At 43.4% G+C, this 24,761-nt stretch overlaps 1 protein-coding gene and 1 long non-coding RNA gene across 3 annotated transcripts in view; one reads left to right on the top strand and one right to left on the bottom strand.

The window, feature by feature from the left end:
• LOC138551897 (zinc finger protein 268-like) overlaps positions 1-24,761 on the top strand; it is a 140,466-nt gene that overhangs the window by 49,714 nt on the left and 65,991 nt on the right. The window contains exon 3 of one of the 2 annotated variants that reach the window (XM_069642509.1): positions 16,368-24,529. The exons of the other annotated variant lie outside the window; for it this stretch is intronic. Within the exon in view, the coding sequence (XP_069498610.1) occupies positions 17,425-19,263 (1,839 nt within the window). The 5' untranslated portion in view covers positions 16,368-17,424 and the 3' untranslated portion in view covers positions 19,264-24,529. Of the gene's footprint in view, positions 1-16,367; positions 24,530-24,761 lie in introns of those variants that run through there. 2 annotated transcript variants of the gene reach the window in all.
• LOC138551923 (uncharacterized) lies at positions 9,181-10,399 on the bottom strand. The gene is made up of 2 exons (XR_011295630.1): positions 10,007-10,399; positions 9,181-9,627 (listed from the first exon to the last, which is right to left on the bottom strand). It is a non-coding gene; the product is annotated as an uncharacterized lncRNA (long non-coding RNA).

Below are 24,761 nucleotides of genomic sequence, written 5' to 3'. Positions count from 1 at the left end.
CGTTGTTTCCTTCATTCATGGTGCACGTGGTCAGCTGGGCTCATCTCTGCAGGGTGAAGGTCAGGCTTGCAGATGACTACACAGTTAATCTAACTGACTAATTCTAATCACAGGCGATGAGAATGTAAGAAACCCACACTAATAAACAATAGACTGGAATGAGAGGTGCTTTAGTGTTCACTGACAGTTATATGAGTATGATACAATTTACACCCAAGGATCTAAACCACCGCACCATAGACCCCCGGACTCAAATGCCAGCAGTATGGGGTGATTGATCTACCTGATGTTCCGTGATTTAGATAGACACATGTTATTGCTGGGTTGGAGAATGCAGGCATGGGATTAAGGCTGTGGTGGGTGTTCTGACTTGGTCACTTTGAGGGGGTCAGATGTGTATCGGCATCAACAAGCATGGGGGTGTTGGCAAGGAAGGCTGTGGTCTGGCTGGGTGGGGCTGAGTGGGAACATTGGCAGGTTCATGGAGACGAATGGGCAAACAGGCCAGAGCCCGCTCCGGTCACACACAGGGCAATGATATCAGCGGATATTGAAAAGGGTACTACACATTCGCAACATTACAGGGCCAGACTTCCATGAGAACGGAATCTATGCAGAGCTGACAGGTGGTGGAGGGGGGAGCCAGGGCTGGCTGTGTGCAGCCACGGGGAGAGGGAGAGACAGGCCTTTCAGAAATCATTCCTGGGCCTACCAAAACATGGCGTTCAGGGCGGCACAAAATGGAGTCTGAGTGCAAATGCTTTGTCTCTTGCCTTTGTTTATAATTTTAGTATTAAGTCTGAATCAAGCAAGCAGACAGACAGACAGAGGGGGACATCTCCCACCTTTAGTTGACCACATTTTATGGGGGAATGTCAAGGGGGGTGGGAAGAACCACCTCTTCCTAACATTCCCCTCTTTCATTACTTGTAAAGTAACAAATATCCTCATCGAGAATTTCGACCTTCCTCTTCCCTTCTTATTGCTTCATCCCATGCCAGTGTACCTTTCATTGGCATCCATGCACGATATACACTCCTTAGGCTTTCCCCTCGCAGTGCATATTCATCAGGATTACAGGTCATATAAATACACCCTCCATCCACTGCTAAATCAACCCACACCTCCTTATAATTTTCCAAGTCTTGGGGTTGTTTGATGGTTGTGTGATACAGAGTGCCTACTACAACTCCTGTGTTGTATAATGCTACCATACAGTATTTGGTTTCATCATTCTCCCCTGTTTGTACTTGCGCAACCTTTAGTTGTATATTAATCTCATGATTAGTGGTAACCGTTACCATCATCCTTGTACTCTGGGGGACCGCGCCTGTGCAACATCGTAGCCCTAATTGACACACACAAAAAATCAGCAAAAATAACACGATTATTGGAACCAGCAGCTTCATTGCAGTTGCAAGCCATGAGGGCACCCGGTCGAAAGCCATAGAGAACCAATCTGAAGGCTGTACACAGCCCTCCTTCATGCGTACACCCAGTTTGTGCATAGCTGCGATCACATGTGAGAGTGTCCCGTTATCAGCATCTGAAGAGGGTACGAAAGTGCAACATGCATTCCCGATATTTTGCCAAACCCTGCCCTCCGTTGCAGTGAGGAGGTCGAGGACATACCTGTTTTGCATTGTCATCAAAAGCAGGGCTCTGATTTCTACCTTGATAATGTTAAAACCTTCAGTGTCGTTCGTTGGCTAATTGGATCAGCTCCCATCTAACTATTTGGAGCCATTTGGCGTTTGCTCTTGTTTGAATACTGGGAACCAGTGATGCAAAAAACTTCTCTGCTGAGTTGAATAATTTGTACTGATCCGGTATCTGTGCAAGGAGGTCGGAGGAATCTTGGGAGATGTAGTTGAAGCATCTTTTACGGAACAGATGGTCATGTCGCTCTTCTCTGGCAGGATGCGGAAGAAAGGGGGTTCTTCAGTGAAGGCTACTGTAGGCTTTGCTGACTGCATCTACTGCAATGAGAGTGGATCGTCAGGCAGCAGTGGCCCCCCTTTGAAATGTTCTTCAGTTATTCACCAGCAGTGCAGAGTGCAGAATCACAAGCGCACAGTAACCTATCCATGATGGCGGGAGGTGCACATATGGCTGTTTGCCACACACCCAGTAGTAGTCCATAAGAGTGGCTGTTCCTTTTCTTAGATCTGTTATACCAGATACCAACCCATGGTAGGCATCGTATTTTTCTGGGCGCACGTCCCTCCTCCCCCGTTTGCTCCTTGGGGTGGCGTTCTCATTTCCACCCTTAATTTGCACCACCTTTCTCGGTCACACAATCCTATATACAGGTTATCTGATAATAGAGTAATGAACGTACTTGTGCAAATACTTGCATTTGTGGTGTTGCATATAACATTGCTATCACTCTCGCTGGAATGCTGTATGCCATCTAAAGGGGACGCCGCAGAATAAGAGGGAATGATGTATTATTGGTTTTCATCCATTTTACCCTCCCCCTTTTTTATATGGGTTCCCCAGATAAAAGCACTCCCCAGTAAACTCCAAGCACCAATAGAACAGTAGTAAAGACGATGGCAACAAAATTAAGGCCGCACTCGTAATTGTACGAGCGCGTTGAACCTATTACATTCCTATGTCTATCTAACTGATTGCTAAATATCGTGAGTGGTAGTAGCTCAACCATTGTTGCACCTAAAGAAAGGACGATATAAGGGGCTAATAGACAATGCAAGGGCAAAAAAAGATGCAAGGAAAGCAAAAGATAGGAGGAGGCATGGAGATACACGACACTTGGATATAAGACATTTGCACTTAGTCAATACCCTTTAATTTAACAGTTCATATTAAGGCGTTTCGTATATACATTTACATTTATACATTTTTTCTCCATCATGTAAAACTGTATGTTTTTATTTCTTTTGTTCGTACTAGTATGTTTCTTTTCTGCTCTAAGTTCTGCTTAGAGTAATTAATTTGCACTAAGGTACAGCTACTTCTTGTTCATTCTCCTGTGTGCTTTCTGGTGTCACACTGTCATGGGCTTTTCTGACATCAGTCAGATGCATCCAGTATTTCAGTCCCTTCACTTCTACTGCTTGTGGCGTGCAGTATACTACTTCATAGGGACTGTGGAACCGTGGTGAGTTCCATGTCTGCAAAAAGCTGCGGACATAAACTAGTTCACCTGGCATCAGAGGTTTTGCTGGGAGGGGCCCATTTCATTCTCCCTAGTGAATCGTGGGGCCACCTGTTTTGAAATGCTCCTTACTGCACGTGTAAATTGGGCGAGTTACTCTTTAAACTCCGCTCCTAGCACTGTTGCCGTTCTGCATGCATCTGACATTCTCCTTACTGGTGAGAAGGGTGTTTGCATTCTCCTTCTTGTTACTATTTAGTGGGGGGACAAGTGGTGGTCCTTACTGGGCTGTGTGCGCAGCTGAAACAAAGCCTGGGGTAAACAGTAAACCCAATTGTTCTTGAGACTGTGGCATCATTTAGACAATTTACTTTTAAGAAGCCTGTGTTTCTTTTCTACCACCCCATTCACCTGTTGGTGGTAAATCGAGCACATTTTATGTTCTATCCCAAGCAAGGACGTCACTTCTTTGAAGAGTTCATTAACGAATTGGATGCAGTTGTCAGACTTTATGACGTCACATATTCCCCATCGTAGAAATACTTCTCTGACCAAGAATTTTGCGGCGCATTTCACATCTGGCTGGGCACAGGGCCCTGCTTCCACCCACCGTGAAAAAGGACAGACCACCAGTATTAGGTATCTTGCCCCATTGCACCTTCCTCCCATGTCTGCATAATCAATATGCAGCTCACGGAAAGGTCAAGCGGGGCGTGGCAATGTTCCTCTCAATGTTCTTTGGGTAATTCCTGAGTTAAAGGTTTGACAGGTGATACATTCAATGTACATTTTGGCAAGATGTCCCTGTAGATTTGGAACAAACCAATCTTCCTGAATATCTGCAGCAATGTGTTGTTTCGCCGTGTGAGCTGGGAAAGGCAATTGTTGGAATGCTATTTGTAACAATTCTAGAGGCATTGCTACTTTCCCTGTTGTGTCCTGTCTCCACAGGAGGTCTGTAGGCGACTGAGTGCATCCCCTCTTTGCCCATAACTCCTGTGCTGGGGGCGGTGCTATCTTTTGGAGCTCCATTATCTGTGCTATTGGTAATGCATTGTACCCGTTTTCCTTGGATTCTTCTGGTCTACTTGTAAGCACACATTCTGTGCGTGTATCCTTTTGAAAATATACTGCTTGTTTGGCAGCAGCGTGATATTTTGTCGCTGTTATTTGTGTGAGCTTGGCATTTCACCAGTGCTACCATTGAAGGATCTGCGAGAGCCGCAATTAGCTCACTGAGCAACTTTGCATGTTGAACCGGGGACCCATCTGCTCTCCTGAATCCCCTCCTTCTCCAACGGGATAACCCAGCTTGCTCTGTAGTGGTGACGTATCCTGAGTCTGAGTAAATTGTCACTGTGCACCCTTTTGCTGTATGCAATGCCTCAATAAGTGCTATTAGTTCTGCTGCTTGCACTGAATAATGAATTGGAAGTCATTTTTGCACTATGATCTCATACTCCCTGTCCTCCATTCTTACTACTGCTGCTCCCACATGTTTTTCTCCTGTTTCTGTACAAATAGACGCTGGTCTATCTATGAAGTACACCTCTCCTTTACTCAGGGCGTTCTCGCTTGCTTTAGGAATTTCGTCCTCTTCCCCTTCATAAGTGGCACAATGGTGATTCTGTATGTTTTCTACCGTGCATGACTCTGTAAGGAATGTGGCCGGGTGTAAAGACTTGTGGGGGTGTCTGTGCTCTCCTGCTCTCTATATGGCAGAGGAGAGGCACAGAGGACTCCAGCCAATATTCTCTATAAGGTAGCTATGGTCGAACAATCAAGGCCTAGCTTCTCAGGAGGTGATGCGGGCTGGTTCTCAAGTACAGTGTAGTCCCCAAGCACCCACAAAGGAATGTCCACACACTGTATTAAGGAAAACACAGTCTTTATATAATTAAAGTTCAAGGTTATATACACAATCCTGATAACTCACTTTGTGCTCAGTCAATCTACAATGGCAAATATAGACACAGTTCTACGTGGTACCACAATTACTATTAGATTTCATTAAAGTGCATCAACTGTACGGTGGTCAAATGTCACACAAATCAATTAATAAAGGTAACAAAAAATAGACTTAGGAGGAAAGCAGTTGGTTAGAACAATTGGCAGAATACTGGTGCATACCACTAGGCACAGTTCTGTATGAGGATCTATATTGATCACAAGAGCCGCATTTCCTCCTAAATAGTTCTACCACCCCAATGTACCAGGTGTGGAAGAGTTCTTCATCGGGGAATCGACGGGCCCTTCTTGAGTGCACTCCCTTTAAGGCAGAAGCCACGGGTCGTCGAACATCCAGCAATGAAAAAGGGTCAACCACGACGGTGAGGCGGCAGCTTGGCTCCTAGTGGTGCTTGACGATGATTGAGCGTAGACGTCCTGCGAGGAAGAGGTGTGCGTAGCACTTCATGGTGATAGTTCAGGACCGCAAGTGTCTATGAAGAACTTTGGCCCAGCAAGGGTGTCGGGTCGTCGGCGTCTCTGTGGTCTTCAGGTGGTGGGAAACCCACCGGTGGATGTTCCTCGGCACGTCGGCGTCTTTGACTTTCTCTGGCTGGACAAATCGGTCGACGGTGCAGGCGAGAACGTCCTTGGATCAAATGTACTTAGGCAACGGGAGCACTGCAGCTCCGGTCGGTGATGGCTGTTAAGGATTTCAATCAGGCGACACACACCTTGGTCTCAGCCTAGTATTTAGCGCACAACTGAGATGCCTTCCTCTTTATTTTATGTAGATTCAATTTGAAATGGTACACAACTCGTATCACACCCCTTTTTCAAATACCCCGGGTCACAATGGACCATGAACCAGGCCGGTTGGTGAAAATGCAATATTTTATTTATTTTTAAAATTCAAAGGAAATCAACACAATTTTAATATGGGGTAGCAATCACCAATGGGGGGATCATTACAATGAGCATGGAAGCAATGCACTTAATTAACCTTCTCCTAGAACATATACAAAGCACCAGTGAATAGGAGCACTTTTTGGATTAGGATAGATAGCACCCCAGTTAGGATTTCTCCCTGCAATGTTGCCTCAACCCACAATTGATACAATTCTGGACAGAAAGCAGCAGCAGGTAGTCAGGAATAAGAGACAAAATCTGACATTCCCTCACCAAATAAGAGAAACAACGAAGTTTAAATCCTTTGCAATGGCATGAAATGACACTTGGAAATGGACAAATAAATAATTAATGTTTGGTTAAATGTGTGGGGCAACTATGATTTCTCACACTGGCAGTAATCTACAAACACTAGCAATCGCAAGGCACTGGATCACCAAGAGCATACAATTCAAAAACGAGTGCAAAGTTTAAAACATGCTGCAGCCAAATGACACGTTGGAAAGTTGCAATTTTCTCGATTGCCGCTTTAAATTACCCAAACGTTTTTTATAAAAACGGGTGAAATACTGAAAATCGCAATGCGGTTTTTGGTCTGGGGGACAGATGTATATCTCAGGGACAATATCAAAATGAAAGAATGGTAGTAGCTGAAGATTTGGATGAGATTTTCAGGGTGGAATGGGGTTTAGTTTTACGAAAAATAGAGCAGTTAAAATGAAAACTTTGGTTTTGAAAGAAAGGCAAATGTTACTTAAACTAAATTATCTAGATTATATTGTTAAAGAGGAACGCAGTAAGTTCCAAGGTTGATTCGCAAGGTCAAGCTTTTCACCCCAGCGCCAACCTTAACTGGAAATTAATGTGATTACACAAAATATGACTAAGGGATTAGGATTTACACAAGACAAAATTAAGAGAGATGGCGCTAGCACTTTAGAAAGTCAAGGACAGGGTGCACAGAGAATTCTAACACTTTTATCAAGTTACCAGGGTATAGATATGACTGCTTAGATAGTAGGATAAATACAAAGTGTCAAGATAAGGTAGGCTATGGGCCTCATTACGAGGTGGGAGGTAAGGGATCACCGGCACCGGTAAGGGCACCGGTGCCGGTAATCACTTACCTCCCTACTACGAGTTCCCTTTGCGGGTCCTTCCTTAACGCCTGTTTTCTGCAGGTGTTAAGGATGGGACCCGCAAAGGGACTCTAGAGCTAATAAGGGTACCGCAATTTGCGGTACCGTTAATTGCCCCTTCCCCATTCCCATTGAGCCCTATGGGGTCTCAAATGGGAATGGGGAATGGCCCTGGTGAATGGGGAATTACCGGTCCCTCTGACCTCGGAATGGACCGGTAATTGCTCCATTCACCAGGGCGGAGTCGGAAGGGTTTTGGAGGCAGCCATGGAGCTAACAGCTCCATGGCTACCTCCAACCTCGTAGTGAGGCCCTATGTGTTTCTATGGGGTGGGGATTTATACTCACAGTCCATGCTTATGTTTAGTGATTTTGGACAGTCAACAGGTTCTGGTCTCCAGGGATCGGGTCACCAGGTAGCGGACTCACCTGGCAAAAGACAGCTGGACAGATGGTTGGGAATTAATGCCCAATTACTACTGTTCCCTTTTTGTTGAAAGTTATTGATGATCATAATTAACTAGGTGTTCTCCAGTCAGGGTTTCGTGCCATGCATGTGAGGGAGACTGCTATGTTAAATTTGAGAGAGAATCTTGTTGAGATCACTGAAAGGGGTAAAGTTGCTCTGCAGATGCTGCCCGACCTCTCAGCAGCTTTTGACTTTCTAGATCATTCCAAGCTGCTGGAGAGGCTGAGCAGTCTCAGGAATTGCTCCGGGCAGACTATAGATAGGATGTCATCCTTTCTCAGTTCAAGATCAGCCAGGGTTGCTATTGGTGGCTTCCAGTCACAGCCAGAGATCCTAGCATGTGGCGTCCCACAAGGTGCATGCCTTTCGCCTACCTTATTTAATATCTATGTACGTCCCTTATTTGATATGCTTGATGGTATAGATGTAAAATATACAAATTATGCTGACAAAACTCAGCTTGTGTTTGAGCTTTCTGGAAATGTGAAAATGTGAACAGAGTCTATAACATCGTCCAAACTTGGATGGTCATGAACTCACTTGCTTTGATCAATGATAAAACTGAGCTCATGCTTGTCGGCCCAACTAATCGGCTCAAAAAATTACATAAACATGTCCTACAGATCAAGTCCTCCTGTGCCTATGTAAATAAACTTTTGTGCCAGATCAAACCCTATCTCACAACCACCAACCTTGCATCTGTTGCCTCAGCATAGGTTAATTCCCGTATTGATTATTGCAACAGTTTGACGATTGGCACCACTGAAACCAACGTTAGAACATTGCAGGTGGTTCAGAATGGGGCCATTAGAGCAGTTTTTGGAAAGAACAACAGAGATCACACAACTAAAGCCAGGAGGTCTCTGCACTTGCTGCCAGTACGTCATTGCATCACACACAAGATTCTTACACCTACCCAGGAATGCACTTCTGAACAAGTCTCCAGTTTGATGGGGAGGGAGGCCAACAGGGTCCCATCAATGGCCTCAATAAGGGCAACCTGCGCTTGTTGCTGAGTTAGGATCCTGGTTTTTCTGGTATAATGATCATCAATGTAGTCGCCTGAGGCTGAATATTAGCCACTGAAAGGCTTTATCTCACATGGCTTAACAGGTCAGTCAGGAAGTAATGCCTGAGGCCTCTGAGTCAAGTGGTGGATATTAGCCACAGGAAGGCTTTGCCTCACATGGCTTAACAGGTCAGTCAGGAAGTAATGCCTGAGGCCTCTGAGTCAAGTGGTGGATATTAGCCACAGGAAGGCTTTGCCTCACATGGCTTAACAGGTCGGTCAGGAAGTAATGCCTGAGGCCTCTGTGTGAAGTGGCGGATATTAGCCACAGGTAGGCTTTATCTCACATGGCTTAACTGGTCGCTCTGGAAGTAATGCCTGAGGCCTCTGAGTCAAGCGGTGGATATTAGACACAGGAAGGCTTTATCTCACATGGCTTAACAGGTCGGTCAGGAAGTAATGCCTGAGGCCTCTGAGTCAAGTGGTGGATATTAGCCACAGGAAGGCTTTATCTCACATGGCTTAACAGGTTGGTCAGGAAGTAATTTAGATAGCGGAAAGACATCCAAAGGAAACAATTCAAAAATAACGGTATCAAGGATTTTATTAAACCTGATACTAATTTAATATATCAAACAAATCATGATTAAATCTGCACTTGTAATAACAATTTACATAGCAGGAAACAACTTTTATTAAAAAAGACACATCTATATAATAAAAATCATCTTATTCAATCATCCAAGCATACAACCTCATCCATCCATTTAGACAAACCATTCATACTAAACACCAATCAATGTACGACATAAAATCTATAAGAAAATTCATCATAATTAATTCATCTGAAAGATTTATAGAAAGAACATGAAATCAATTTGACGGGCCACAGCAGATGACATCAGTGGCCTAGGCAATTAAGATGGGTCCCAGAGTTTTCTAACCACGACCTCATCTTAGTCCAAACTCGACCGGTTTCGACGTATATACTTTAGTGTAGTGACGTCTTCATCAGGAGTAACAAAAGTATATTCTAACATCAAGAAAGAAAGAAAATCAAAGATAATACATATCAATGTGTGAAGCCCTTGTACTTGGACAAAAAACATATAACATCCATAATAAAAATATCTATAGTGGAACAATAGGTAATAATATACAAGAGCCTGCTACCAACCCGGGAAAAGTTCCAGGATGGACCTGAGGTGTCTGGCAGAAAGTAGTGCTACCCTCTTGTATTGGTGTCTCCGAGAGGCAGATAAGAGCCAGGCCATAGACAGAATCAATGCTACAGATATACAAATGTACACATAAATATCACAAGGTCAATATGTCAATCCTCCACTACAGCGGCCCACGGACAGGACACGAGAGTCACATACTTAAGATAAACCTAAAGAATATTAACTAACCTTCATTCATGCAATGGAAGGCTGTGCGTCTCTTCCTTAAATTGTACGCTGTGTTCACTTATATTAAACAATAGCTTCTCCGTAGAAGTTCCTGCAGATAGCGAAGTGTATGGACGCCAACGTTCTTCTCGAGAATGTCCAAACGCTCGTTCAACCAGCGGTCATAAATTTGAAGGTGACTCCCCGGATCCAGGGTTGGCTGCACCTGATGTTATATGGGCCTAAACACAACACAAGAGTTTGAGTATGTGAGAGACCGGTTGTTCTTACAATTATATTATTGGCTACACCCAAAGTGAATTACTTCCAATTGAAAATAAATTGATGAATTAATACCACAATTGTGACTAAACAAATACGGCTTGCTGAAAAGCTTACTATTTAGAGAATTTCAAAAAGGTAGGGGGAGAGGGGTTGCATTTGAAAATTGCTCAATATTTCCGACTCCAGATTACTTGACTCGGATGGGGTTTAACGGAAAGCCAAGGATGTAGGGCTCCCTTCTCTAAACAATAAAGGCAAGAAGCGATTTGGAAAACCGCCGTGATTCGAAAGGCCCCCACACGACAGAATGTTTACCTTAAGCGAAAGAACTCGCCAGTTCTCACAGTAGCTAGTCACCCGTATCCCAGCTGGGTCCGATTGAAAGTGGCGTGCAACACAGTATCACCGTTTCAAGGGTATTGATATATGCGTGAAAAACATCATGTGATCACGTAATTAACCACGTGACCACAAACTGAACTGGCCTACGTTCTAAATGGCCGTACCCTCTCAGATGAAAGACGCACGTGATTAGGCAGTATACCAGTGTACTACCCGACATATATAAAATGTTATGACAGGTAGTATTTAGTTACTCGAATTCCATGGTTCCATGGTATTAAGGCCCAATGTTAATGTTTTTAGATTAAATATCCACATTTGTTCCTTGTAATCTAAATTTTTTAATAGTTGGGGTTGGTTTTGTGCATATACTTTTTCTATGCAAAACCATTCCATCTGATCAGCCGTATGGCCCATCTCGACAAAATGGATTACCATTGGGGCATTGAGGTTTCGAGTTCTGATCTTTGAACGATGTTCGTTAATACGGGTACTCACTTCTCTGGTTGTTTTGCCTACATAAAACAACTGGCATGGGCAACGAATGGCATAAATGACATTCTTACTTTTACAAGTGGTAAAGGTACGAAGGGTCCACTTTCTGGTCTGTGAATCAAATGACGTAGTTTTTTTGGAAAACTTACAAGCAACACATGAAGTGCAGGGATAGTGTCCCACCACTGGGTTAGAATTGGTATCGCGGATTGTATGCACTTTAGGAAAAGTTCTACTGGCACGAGTAATCTTTTGCTTCAAATTTTTACTTTTTTTGAAAGCAAATAGAGGTCTGGGTATAGATGTTCCTGATGTATTAAGAATTCGCCAGTTTTTTAAGATGATCCCTCTAATAGCATTACTGTGTTGACAAAAAGTTGAGACACATACTAATTCATCTTTCTTTTCAATGTCTCGCTTGGGTGTCAATAAGAGGTCTCTGTTGATATATCGAGCTCTCTTTTTGGATTTTTTTATAAGTTTCTTTGGATATCCCCGTTCCAATAGTCTTTTTTCCAAAATTGCTGCATGTTTGACAAAATCTGCGATATCTGTGCAGTTACGGCGTAGCCGTAAGAACATCCCATATGGTAAGTTACAAAGTAAACTGGCTGGATGTTGGCTCTCATATTTCAACGTGGTATTTCTCTCTGTGGGTTAAATGCTGACAGGATTTTTTCTTTCCTTTCACTTTTGAATATTCAGTATCTAGAATTCCTTTCTTGGATTTGTCTATTTTTTTCAAAGAAGGGTATCTCTGCACAGAATTACATAGAAAACCCACAGAGAGAAATACCACGTTGAAATATGAGAGCCAACATCCAGCCAGTTTACTTTGTAACTTACCATATGGGATGTTCTTACGGCTACGCCGTAACTGCACAGATATCGCAGATTTTGTCAAACATGCAGCAATTTTGGAAAAAAGACTATTGGAACGGGGATATCCAAAGAAACTTATAAAAAAATCCAAAAAGAGAGCTCGATATATCAACAGAGACCTCTTATTGACACCCAAGCGAGACATTGAAAAGAAAGATGAATTAGTATGTGTCTCAACTTTTTGTCAACACAGTAATGCTATTAGAGGGATCATCTTAAAAAACTGGCGAATTCTTAATACATCAGGAACATCTATACCCAGACCTCTATTTGCTTTCAAAAAAAGTAAAAATTTGAAGCAAAAGATTACTCGTGCCAGTAGAACTTTTCCTAAAGTGCATACAATCCGCGATACCAATTCTAACCCAGTGGTGGGACACTATCCCTGCACTTCATGTGTTGCTTGTAAGTTTTCCAAAAAAACTACGTCATTTGATTCACAGACCAGAAAGTGGACCCTTCGTACCTTTACCACTTGTAAAAGTAAGAATGTCATTTATGCCATTCGTTGCCCATGCCAGTTGTTTTATGTAGGCAAAACAACCAGAGAAGTGAGTACCCGTATTAACGAACATCGTTCAAAGATCAGAACTCGAAACCTCAATGCCCCAATGGTAATCCATTTTGTCGAGATGGGCCATACGGCTGATCAGATGGAATGGTTTTGCATAGAAAAAGTATATGCACAAAACCAACCCCAACTATTAAAAAATTTAGATTACAAGGAACAAATGTGGATATTTAATCTAAAAACATTAACATTGGGCCTTAATACCATGGAACCATGGAATTCGAGTAACTAAATACTACCTGTCATAACATTTTATATATGTCGGGTAGTACACTGGTATACTGCCTAATCACGTGCGTCTTTCATCTGAGAGGGTACGGCCATTTAGAACGTAGGCCAGTTCAGTTTGTGGTCACGTGGTTAATTACGTGATCACATGATGTTTTTCACGCATATATCAATACCCTTGAAACGGTGATACTGTGTTGCACGCCACTTTCAATCGGACCCAGCTGGGATACGGGTGACTAGCTACTGTGAGAACTGGCGAGTTCTTTCGCTTAAGGTAAACATTCTGTCGTGTGGGGGCCTTTCGAATCACGGCGGTTTTCCAAATCGCTTCTTGCCTTTATTGTTTAGAGAAGGGAGCCCTACATCCTTGGCTTTCCGTTAAACCCCATCCGAGTCAAGTAATCTGGAGTCGGAAATATTGAGCAATTTTCAAATGCAACCCCTCTCCCCCTACCTTTTTGAAATTCTCTAAATAGTAAGCTTTTCAGCAAGCCGTATTTGTTTAGTCACAATTGTGGTATTAATTCATCAATTTATTTTCAATTGGAAGTAATTCACTTTGGGTGTAGCCAATAATATAATTGTAAGAACAACCGGTCTCTCACATACTCAAACTCTTGTGTTGTGTTTAGGCCCATATAACATCAGGTGCAGCCAACCCTGGATCCGGGGAGTCACCTTCAAATTTATGACCGCTGGTTGAACGAGCGTTTGGACATTCTCGAGAAGAACGTTGGCGTCCATACACTTCGCTATCTGCAGGAACTTCTACGGAGAAGCTATTGTTTAATATAAGTGAACACAGCGTACAATTTAAGGAAGAGACGCACAGCCTTCCATTGCATGAATGAAGGTTAGTTAATATTCTTTAGGTTTATCTTAAGTATGTGACTCTCGTGTCCTGTCCGTGGGCCGCTGTAGTGGAGGATTGACATATTGACCTTGTGATATTTATGTGTACATTTGTATATCTGTAGCATTGATTCTGTCTATGGCCTGGCTCTTATCTGCCTCTCGGAGACACCAATACAAGAGGGTAGCACTACTTTCTGCCAGACACCTCAGGTCCATCCTGGAACTTTTCCCGGGTTGGTAGCAGGCTCTTGTATATTATTACCTATTGTTCCACTATAGATATTTTTATTATGGATGTTATATGTTTTTTGTCCAAGTACAAGGGCTTCACACATTGATATGTATTATCTTTGATTTTCTTTCTTTCTTGATGTTAGAATATACTTTTGTTACTCCTGATGAAGACGTCACTACACTAAAGTATATACGTCGAAACCGGTCGAGTTTGGACTAAGATGAGGTCGTGGTTAGAAAACTCTGGGACCCATCTTAATTGCCTAGGCCACTGATGTCATCTGCTGTGGCCCGTCAAATTGATTTCATGTTCTTTCTATAAATCTTTCAGATGAATTAATTATGATGAATTTTCTTATAGATTTTATGTCGTACATTGATTGGTGTTTAGTATGAATGGTTTGTCTAAATGGATGGATGAGGTTGTATGCTTGGATGATTGAATAAGATGATTTTTATTATATAGATGTGTCTTTTTTAATAAAAGTTGTTTCCTGCTATGTAAATTGTTATTACAAGTGCAGATTTAATCATGATTTGTTTGATATATTAAATTAGTATCAGGTTTAATAAAATCCTTGATACCGTTATTTTTGAATTGTTTCCTTTGGATGTCTTTCCGCTATCTAAATCTTAATTAATACTCCAATCCAAAGCGTGGGGTTTCCTGTGTCTTTCAGAGAATACATGGTCAGGAAGTAATGCCTGAGGCCTCTGAGTGAAGTGGCGGATATTAGCCACAGGTAGGCTTTATCTCACATGGCTTAACAGGTCACTCAGGAAGTAAGTTGGAAGTCCAGGTTTATACAAACAGCCAGGTTTTTAGGGCTCTGCGCTTGTTGTTGTCTTCTGATTAGACAACAATCCACTTGTGTCCCACTGTCTTGGAGGGTCTGCTTCGACACCCAGCCAGTAAGTGTCCACTGTCTCCACAATCTAAACAAAGCATGTTTGTTCTTCTTTGTTTCTTTTTTGAGATTCTGATAGTGGGCCTCGTACTGCTCCCAATTGCATGGGTTCTGCTCCCGTTCTGATGGGAAAGAACAGTACGGTCATTGGAGGAGGTAGACTTCCAGAGCCTGTATGCCATCTTTCTGCTTGCCTTTCCACATGTCTTTGGTCTAACTAGCTGACATTTTCGATCATGGACTGCAAGGTGTCTGGCTCGTGCAGGAATATACTTGACCATACACTCTTCTGATAGATCCTGCCTGAATAAGATCATGTCAATGTGTTAGGCATCCCCTGTGCTTCCAGAGTTACCAAGTCTTGAGCTACTCCAGAAGCGTAACAAGAATCTGAATATGTTGTGTGGTTTGCAGAAGCAGGGAGACTACTGAATGGGGCACAACCGCCTCAACGAGAGATCCCAACACAATATACTGCCTCTGTTCCAATACCAATGCCAAAGTCAATGCCAATGCCATGGCTGCCACTGATGTGCAGGACCTGTGACTAACTCTATGATGAAGAACACTATTGGTGTATGCTGTGGTTCTGAGACAAAACAGCTTAAGCGAAACCTTTCTGCACATGAAATTATAGCGTGAAGACTTATAATCAGGACCCCATTCCAAATAAGATGTGGAATACCAGTGAGCGTGTCCCTTCTCCTAAATAGCCATGTGTCTGTTCTGAAAGATAACCAGCATTGATAACTCAATCATATAAGATCCAAAGCAAACTTTATATAGGTGATGCAAATACAAGAACATATCTCTGCTCACAGTCTCTTGTTCTCTTTCTGCCTTTGTCAGGCTGAGCTCGCTCCTCCCCCTGCCCCTCACCTGTGGCTTCCATCTGGTTGTCCTTGGAGGATGAAGACTGCTTCCATAAGGCTTTGGAAGGCTCCTTGGTTAGTTTCTCCTTGGACTTCCTGTCATGTAAATAAGGCCTGGCTCCGTCGGAGGCCACCTTGACAGGAAGTGGAACCTATCTCGGGGGGCCTCGAGGAGCCAAGCCAAACTGCGTCAAAAAACCCTGTGGCGTAGTCATTGATACGGTCCTGCTTCTTAACAATGATAACAAGAAGAACTTCAGGTAAGCAGGATCAGTATAACAAATTCCAGGTATAAGTGAAGATTCTGGTAGGAATGGAGACTCCGGTAAGCCCAGTAGCTGCCGTGAAGGATGGCCATTTCTCAGACTTCAGAGACCGCGCTTCACCACCCTCTGTCAATCCTGGCTGTTGGCCAATGTGGCACTTCTTTATTGATTTCTGTGCCAAAGCATGATGTGGGAATGGCCAGTGGGCCACACATTTCATGATATCTGTGTTAATCCTGTTCATGAGATTGTGGATCAGTTATGCTACCCATTTAACAAGTGTCTTCTAAATAATTCAGTAGTGTTCCAGGATTTTGTAAAAATATTTTCTATAAAGCGAAAACATGCCTATTTGCTTTTCACAAATGCGATTTCAAACAAGAAATATGTATTTGTCACTTGTGGAACACTAATCCTGTGTTTCCTTTTTCCTTCAAACAGGGCCATAAAAGTAAGAAGCAAGGAAAATACGGTTTTGAAAATGTTCTGTTAAAAAAAAAAAAAGAATGTTACTCCGGTAGCTGTGTCTTGGGAAAGTCTTCTTCATCATGCCAACCAGTCCCAACGTATAGCTTCTAACCTTGGGACAAATATTCCACAAACTGCAATTGTTAATGGTTTTGGTGGAAATATATGGTTCCTATGTCCAGTAAATACCAGTCACTTGGCAGGTCTTATGTGTCCAACCCATATGATAACTCTGTACATCAAAGGGGGCTATGAGCCATCACATTATGTTCACAATTAAGGTCGCACCAATATGCTCAATGTAGCATTCTGTAACGTAGAGATAAGTAACTGCATATGGGAACATACACGCAGGAAATACTAAGCCCCAGAGAGTCTATAGAAATGTGTTAGGTGGGATGAAACCTCCGCTGTGAAGACTTTGAAGAATACACTAAGGAGAGGCTAACAAGAGCCACCTTACAAATGCCTACACATGCCAAATCATGCAATACAAATGGCCAGCTGTGACAAGTATTCCAGGACTTAGAGCCATCTAACGGTAGACCACTGAATCCATACCGGGGAGAGGAGAGAATGTGAATGGACAGACAAGAGGGAAATGGCACCCACTTTGAAGTAGAGTTTTTGTACCTTCATGCATTTGGACCCTCTTTACGCATTATTGTCTAAGGCAAGAAACTGGTGTGCCACATTCAGTGTGAAAATGGTGCTCAACACCAACTTTGGACTTGATGCTTCAAAATCAATAACACCCCTGATGTGGGGCTAGTACTAGTTACTGATGTTTCTGTAACATATGGCAGCATTTAAAGCCCATAAACCACAAATCTAGAAACCGTGCTCTGAACATAGACCGGTTACAAGCAAAAGCCTTTGTCTATTTTCGGACTTGCCTGCTCTGGCTGAGGATTGCGGATCATGCTTGACACTCGTGTGGAGAAATTCACCTGACCTGGTGAGACCAACAGCGAGATTCAGAACACTATAGAAATATACAGAATTACCATTTAAAAATAACATCCTAATAATGGAGGTACCTTCTGATTTATCGGAATGTGAAGCTACTTTCAAGGAAACAGGTCCTCTATGGAAACAGAAGACATTTCACTCTGAAGAGAGAGAACATAAGCGTTCTGAATGTGCCAAGGCTTTTAAAGAAACAAGTCATCTATTCAATCATCAGAAGAATCACACAAGGAAGAAACCATATGCTTGTTCTGACTGTGATAAGGCTTTCACGCAAAAGGGTAGTCTAGTGAGACATCAGAGGAATCACACTGGGGTGAAGCCATATGCATGTTCTGAATGTGATAAGGCTTTCACGCAAAAGGGCGATCTAGTGAGACATCAGAGGAATCACACTGGGGTGAAGCCATATGCATGTTCTGAATGTGGTAAGGCTTTCAAGCAAAAGGGTGGACTATTGATACATCAGAGAAGTCACACTGGGGTAAAACCATATGCATGTTCTGAATGTGATAAGTCTTTCACGCAAAAGAGTAACCTAGTGAGACATCAGAGGAATCACACTTGTGAGAAACCATATGCATGTTCTGAGTGCGATAAGGCTTTCAAGATAAAGAATAATTTATTATTACACCAGAGAAACCACTCTGGGGTGAAGCCATATGCATGTTCTGAATGTGATATGTCTTTCACGCAAAGGTTTCATTTAATGATTCATCTGAGAAATCACACTGGCGAGAAACCATATACATGTTCTGAATGTGATAATGCTTTCACTGTGAGGAGCCATCTAGTGATGCATCAGAGGAGTCACACTGGAGTGAAACCATTTGCATGTTCTGAATGTGACAAGGCTTTCACTGCAAAGAATACCCTAGTGAGACATCACAGGAATCACAGTGGGGTGAAGCCGTATGCATGTTCTGAATGTGATAATGCTTTCACTGTGAGGGGGCATCTAGTGATACATCAGAGGAGTCACACTGGGGAGAAACCATATGCATGTTCTGAATGTGGTAAGGCTTTCAAGCAAAAGGGTCAACTATTGATACATCAGAGAATTCACACTGGGGTGAAACCATATGCATGTTCTGAATGTGGTAAGCCTTTCAAGCAAAAGGGTCAACTATTGATACATCAGAGAATTCACACTGGGGTGAAACCATATGCATGTTCTGAATGTGATAAGGCTTTCAAGCAAAAGGGTGAACTATTGATACATCAGAGAAGTCACACTGGGGTGAAACCATATGCATGTTCTGAATGTGATAAGGCTTTCAAGCAAAAGGGTGAACTATTGATACATCAGAGAAGTCACACTGGGGTGAAACCATATGCATGTTCTGAATGTGGTAAGGCTTTCAAGCAAAAGGGTGGACTATTGATACATCAGAGAATTCACACTGGGGTGAAACCATATGCATGTTCTGAATGTGATAATGCTTTCACTGTGAGGAGTCATCTAGTGATACATCAGAGGAGTCACACTGGGGAGAAACCATATGCATGTTCTGAATGTGGTAAGGCTTTCAAGCAAAAGGGTCAACTATTGATACATCAGAGAATTCACACTGGGGTGAAACCATATGCATGTTCTGAATGTGATAAGGCTTTCAAGCAAAAGGGTGAACTATTGATACATCAGAGAAGTCACACTGGGGTGAAACCATATGCATGTTCTGAATGTGGTAAGGCTTTCAAGCAAAAGGGTGAACTATTGATACATCAGAGAAGTCACACTGGGGTGAAACCATATGCATGTTCTGAATGTGATGAGGCTTTCAAGCAAAAGGGTGTACTATTGATACATCAGAGAAGTCACACTGGGGAGACAGCAAAAGGGTCAACTATTGATACATCAGAGAAGTCACACTGGGGGGACACCACATGCATATTCTGAATGTGGTAAGGCTTTCAAGCAAAAGGGTCAACAATTGATACATCAGAGAAGTCACACTGGGGGGAAACCATATGCATGTTCTGAATGTGATAAGGCTTTCAAGCAAACAGGTGAACTATTGAAACATCAGAGAAGTCATTCTGGGAAGAAACCATATGCATGTTCTCAATGTGATAAGGCTTTCACTGTGAGGAGTCATCTATTGATACATCAGAGAAGTCACACTGGCGAGAAGCCATATGTATGTTCTGAATGTGATAAGGCTTTCAAGGTAAAGAATCATTTAGTATTACACCAGGAAACCCACTCTGGGGAGAAGCCATATGCATGTTCGTAATGTGATAAGGCTTTCAAGGCAAAGAATAATTTAGTAGTACACCAGAGAAACCACTCTGGGGTGAAGCCATATTCATGTTCTGAATGTGGTAATTCTTTCAAGGTCAAAGGTGATCTGTTGATGCATCAGAGAAGTCACACTGGGGGGTAACGGTATGCATGTCCTCAACGCCCTTGCACTCTCTCACAATATACTGGATACTATTGCAACCCACTTCATCGGTGTCCAGTCAAATGATCGACAAAAAGGGTCGAATGGTCAAAGGATCGACTCCAAAGGACCGAAAACCAAAGAATCACATTTTTTTTAAAATTATATATATTTTTGGGGTTTTCGTTTAGGTAAAAAATGTGGTTTTTACCACAAAAACGGGGGTTGGGGGGAGAACCCCCCCCAAAAAAAATAATTAAATCCTTTGGTTTTCGGTCCTTTGGTGTCGACCCTTTCACCATTCGATCCTTTTACTGTTGATCCTTTGACCCGCAACCCACTTCATCCACACCTGCCCAGCCTCATGACACTACATCCCCCATACCCCCTATATACCACACCACCCTCCTACACCACCATCCAAGAGCCCCGCTGCTCACACGCAACCAGCGCATTTCCTATGCAGAACTCCACCTCCTCCACCAGCAGACACACCAGACTTAGAGCCCGTACTCTTACATCAGAACCGAATGCCAACCCCCTTCCTCCACCTTTCAAAATCTCCAACTAGGTTCCCGATTCACACACAAATTCACTCTGCACCTCAAACATCCTCTCACTCCCACTCACATATCCAGGCCCATCCAAAAACCCTGCCACACCAACACACCCAATACCTCCCACACATCTGGCCTCCACACAACCACCACAACGCCTCCTCACCTCAAATGTGCCCTCCTCAATGCTAGATCACTCACCGTGCACGCCCTAGAAATAAATTATCTCTTAGCCAACAACAACAGGGACCTACTAGCCACCACCGAAACCTTTGGCTGTATGAGGCATCCGGCCCTGCCATCACCCTTGCACTCCAGGAAGGCTCCACCATTCTCAGACAAGACAGACCAACTCGCTTAGGAGGAGGAGTAGCCCTCATATTCAAAGAAACTCATTAGCCACCCATGGCAGAGCAACTCTGATATGCTCTCTGTAAAGCTTTCACTGTCCCCAAATATGGGCATCAATATACGCATGCTATATCCAGGGACACCCACCTACTTAGCAACAAAATCAAAGGATCTACAAAGACTCTCCTTCTTGGAGACCTGAACTTAGGACCACACCCAACCTAACAAATACTGCCCAATAACCACTGTGCCCTTCCTCCTCAAGATCCTGGTCACACCTGCACTTTGCCAAATCCAACAATTCCTTGAAGCCCACTCCATCCTCGGAACTAGACAATCTAGCTTCTGCAAAGGACACAGTACGGAAACTGCCCTAGTTGATTTAAAAAAAAGATCACACAAATCATGGATAAAGGAAAACAAGTCCTCCTGCTACTCCTAGACCTCTTGGCTGCGTTCAATCTGGTGGACCACAAGACTCTCACTTCACACCTCACCCAATCAACAAACTTTTCCAAAGAAGCAGCGCTCTGGATCACCTCCTTCCTGGAGGGTAGGACCATGAAGGTCTTCTCCAACATTGCTAACGCAGCCCCCACCACCATCCACTGTGGAGTCCCACAGGACTCTTGCCAGCACCCATTCCTATACAACTTGTTTGCAAAGCCTCTCTTCGACAAACTTGACACCCTGGGTATCGCATGCACCAACTATGCTGACGATTCCCAGGTACTCCTACCACTCTCTGGAGTATATGACAAAGACGCTGAAGCACTCGACACAATCTATTCCACCATCCAGGCTTGGATGGCGGCCAACGGCCTATGCCTCAATGGTGATAAGACCGAAATCCTCATAATAGGTCAAAAAACAACTCTAACCAAACTCGACAAATTATACTCCAACTTCACCATTGATAAAACCATCATCCCCGTATCTACCTCTGTGAAGACCCTAGGAGTTCATATAGGGCCTCATTACAACTCAGGCGTTAAGGGTTAACGCCGTCGTTAACCCTTAACGCCTGATTCCGATTTTAACGGCTGCTTTTAGCAGCCGTTAAAATCCATGGCGCTAAACCGCCTTGGTGCTAATTACGCCACCGTAATTTACGGTGGCGTAATTAGCGCCTTCCCCACTCCCATTATGCCCTATGGGGCAAAAATGGGAATGGGGAAGGGTAAAATGGGAAATGGGGATTTACCGCCCCACTCACCTTGGAATGGGGCGGTAAATCCGCCATACACCATGGTGTAAACGTAGTTTACACCATGGTGGTAAAGTTGGCGTACTTATGGCCTGGGTCGTAATGACCCCCATAGACTCTACCTTATCCATAACTAAGCAGGTCAGCGCCATTTCCTCCACCTCAGTTTACACCACCAAACTTATAAATGCAATAAAGCCATACCTCTCCAAACCCAACTATCTATAGCCAGAGTAAACATCGGTGCCAAATTGGACTACTGTAATGCCCTCCTAGCAGGTACGTCCGCAAAGAACATTACCCGACTCCAAATCACGCAGAACAATGCACTAAGAGCAGCACTCGGCATCACAAAAAAAGACCACATCACCCATGCCAGACAAGAAGCGCACTGGCTCCCAGTTAAAGAACGCATCACATTCAAAATCCTCACTCTCACTCACAAATGCTTCTCCCGCACAGCACCCTCATACTTAACAGAGACTATAACCAAATCCACCTCCACACGACCTGTCAGGGCTCGCTACGTCAACAAACTACACCCGCCCCCACATAAACAAAGCTAGAGCTGGAGGGTTAGGCTTCCCCCACATACCATCCAAGCTATGGAACTCTTTACCTGCTGACATCAGAGCTGAAAACTCCCTCTTTGCTTTCCAGAAAAAAATAAAAACCACCCTCTTCCCCTAATCCCTATCTTTCGCTTCTTCCCATCTCTGGCTCTATAAAGTGAAAAATGCATATGCTACGTAACTATAAATAAGAAAAATGAATCGTAAATATGAAAAATTATCTGTAACTAAGAAAAATGCTCTGTAACCAGCGCCGCGATGCCTACGGGCTGTTGTGCGCTCAACAAATGTGAATAAATAAATGTGATAAGGCTTTCAAGCAAAATGATCAGCGAGTGTGATAGATGAGTGAACTCACATTGGGGTGAAACAATATTCATGTTCTGAATGTGATAAAGCTTTTATGCTGAAATTGTATCTATTGATAAATCAGAGAAATCATACTGGTTAAAACCATATGCATGTTACATACCATATACATATATTTACCTCTCCACCCCACTTCTACTCGCCTCTTACTCTCCCATATCACCTGATGAGGTTTCTAGACGAGTCCGCTCTATGAAAGCCTCATCAATACAGGTGCTCCCCAGCTTCTCTAGAACTATCAAGGACAGAATTGCCATCCTTCCTCCAGCCTTGGCTGATTTCTGCAATCGCTCCTTTGCCACTGGATCCCTCCTGTTACTCCTCAACCACTCCCTTGTGCATCCTCTCCTCGAAAAGCCAACCCTTCCTGACCAGCAAAATACCACCCTATCTCCATTACCCCCTTCCTGGGCAATCTATTGGAGAAGCTGATCATCTCCCAGCTTATCCACCACACTGACTCTTTTGGGTGTCTTCACGACCATCAGTCTGGCTTCAGAGCTGCCAGAGGCATGGAAACTGCTCTATTGAACACCCGTGATGACTTGCTTTCTAATCTCGATTCCAACTCTCCTTCCATTCTCATCGTTCTTGACCTTTCCTCTGCCTTTGATACAGTCAATCATGCCACCCTTAAAAATCAGCTCTGTGATACCCTTCATCAAAGACCTGGCTCTGGAATGGTTGATCTCTTTCCTCCGTTACCGACCTTCTGATGTTCAACTGGGCCCTTTTCTCTCGTCCATCTCACTCTTCACCTTTGGTGTCCCTCAGGGCTCTATCCTCTCACCTTGGGTTTTCAACATCTACCTTGCCTCCTCTAGCCCATTTGATCTCTTCCTTCTCCCGTAACTTTCAGTGTTATGCAGATGACACTCCGCTCTCCTTCAATCCTTCCTCTGCCTCCTCCTCTTCCTCTCTCATTCCTGACTCTCTGTCTGCTATTCAGGCATGGTGCACTGCTAAAGATCTGTGCCTTAATGTCAGTAAGACTGAGATCCCCAGCTCCCTCCTTCCCTCCTACACTCTGGCCCCCCTCCCCTCACCCCCTTATGAGGCAATGAAAGGTGCATTCCAGGAATCTCCTTTCATTGTCGGCCAATTACTTAAAGCGCACTGGTGCTCTATGAAAAGGGAACAACCAATGGTCTTTTTCCAGATGTGCTCAGGGGCCAGTACAGGGTTAAATCCAGGTAGCAGGCTGACAACCTTCTTCATGATCTAAACCAGATCACTACTCCAGCAACAGGGATCCTGACTGGGCTGAGCTGCCGTTGGACAGATGGGAAGGAGGCAGAATATGCCCCTTCCTCCAGCATGCTACACAACTATCTTCAACTCCTCGGTAACAGAATCAATATGAAGTTTGCAGCACATAAAGTTCAGCAGTTCAACCACTCCTACAACTCGGTGAACAAGACAATCATGAAGAAGGGTGCATGAGATCTGCTCCAGAAAGGCACCATCACCAAGAATGTCTTAAACTGGACAGTGCTTAAGAAAAGTGTCCACACATTTATAGCAGAGTGCATTCTAACTAATTAAAAACATTTTTTTTTTTTATAAAAGCCACACTACAGGGTTAAATTATAAACTTGAATAGACACATCTATGAACTGGTAATCATTTATCATATCATTTTAACTACACAATTAGAATGCTGTTATTTTATGCAGATTTACGTCATAGATCGAGTTCTAAAATAAAATCTTTCATTGCATAATGCCTGTGTAACAGACTGTGATTCTTGATACATTGTTTCTTACACAGCAGTTTCCGTACACATCTTTACTGCATAACTACGATGAAGGTACACACACTCAGATAATGGTGCATTGCAACGTATACGTCAGACTCACAATATCCTGCACCCCGCCAACCATTAGAAGGTTGAGACAGGCTGCTGTTCCAGTTTTGTAGATAAAAGAAGAGAAGAGGCCTCATTACAACCCAGG

This window comes from Ambystoma mexicanum, chromosome 1q, assembly GCF_040938575.1.
Source record: "Ambystoma mexicanum isolate Mex_15411 chromosome 1q, UKY_AmexF1_1, whole genome shotgun sequence".
In the NCBI taxonomy this organism is placed as follows: Eukaryota; Metazoa; Chordata; class Amphibia; order Caudata; family Ambystomatidae; genus Ambystoma; species Ambystoma mexicanum.
The sequence above is the reverse complement of the archived record's forward strand: the minus strand, read 5'-3'. Positions and strand labels throughout refer to the sequence as shown.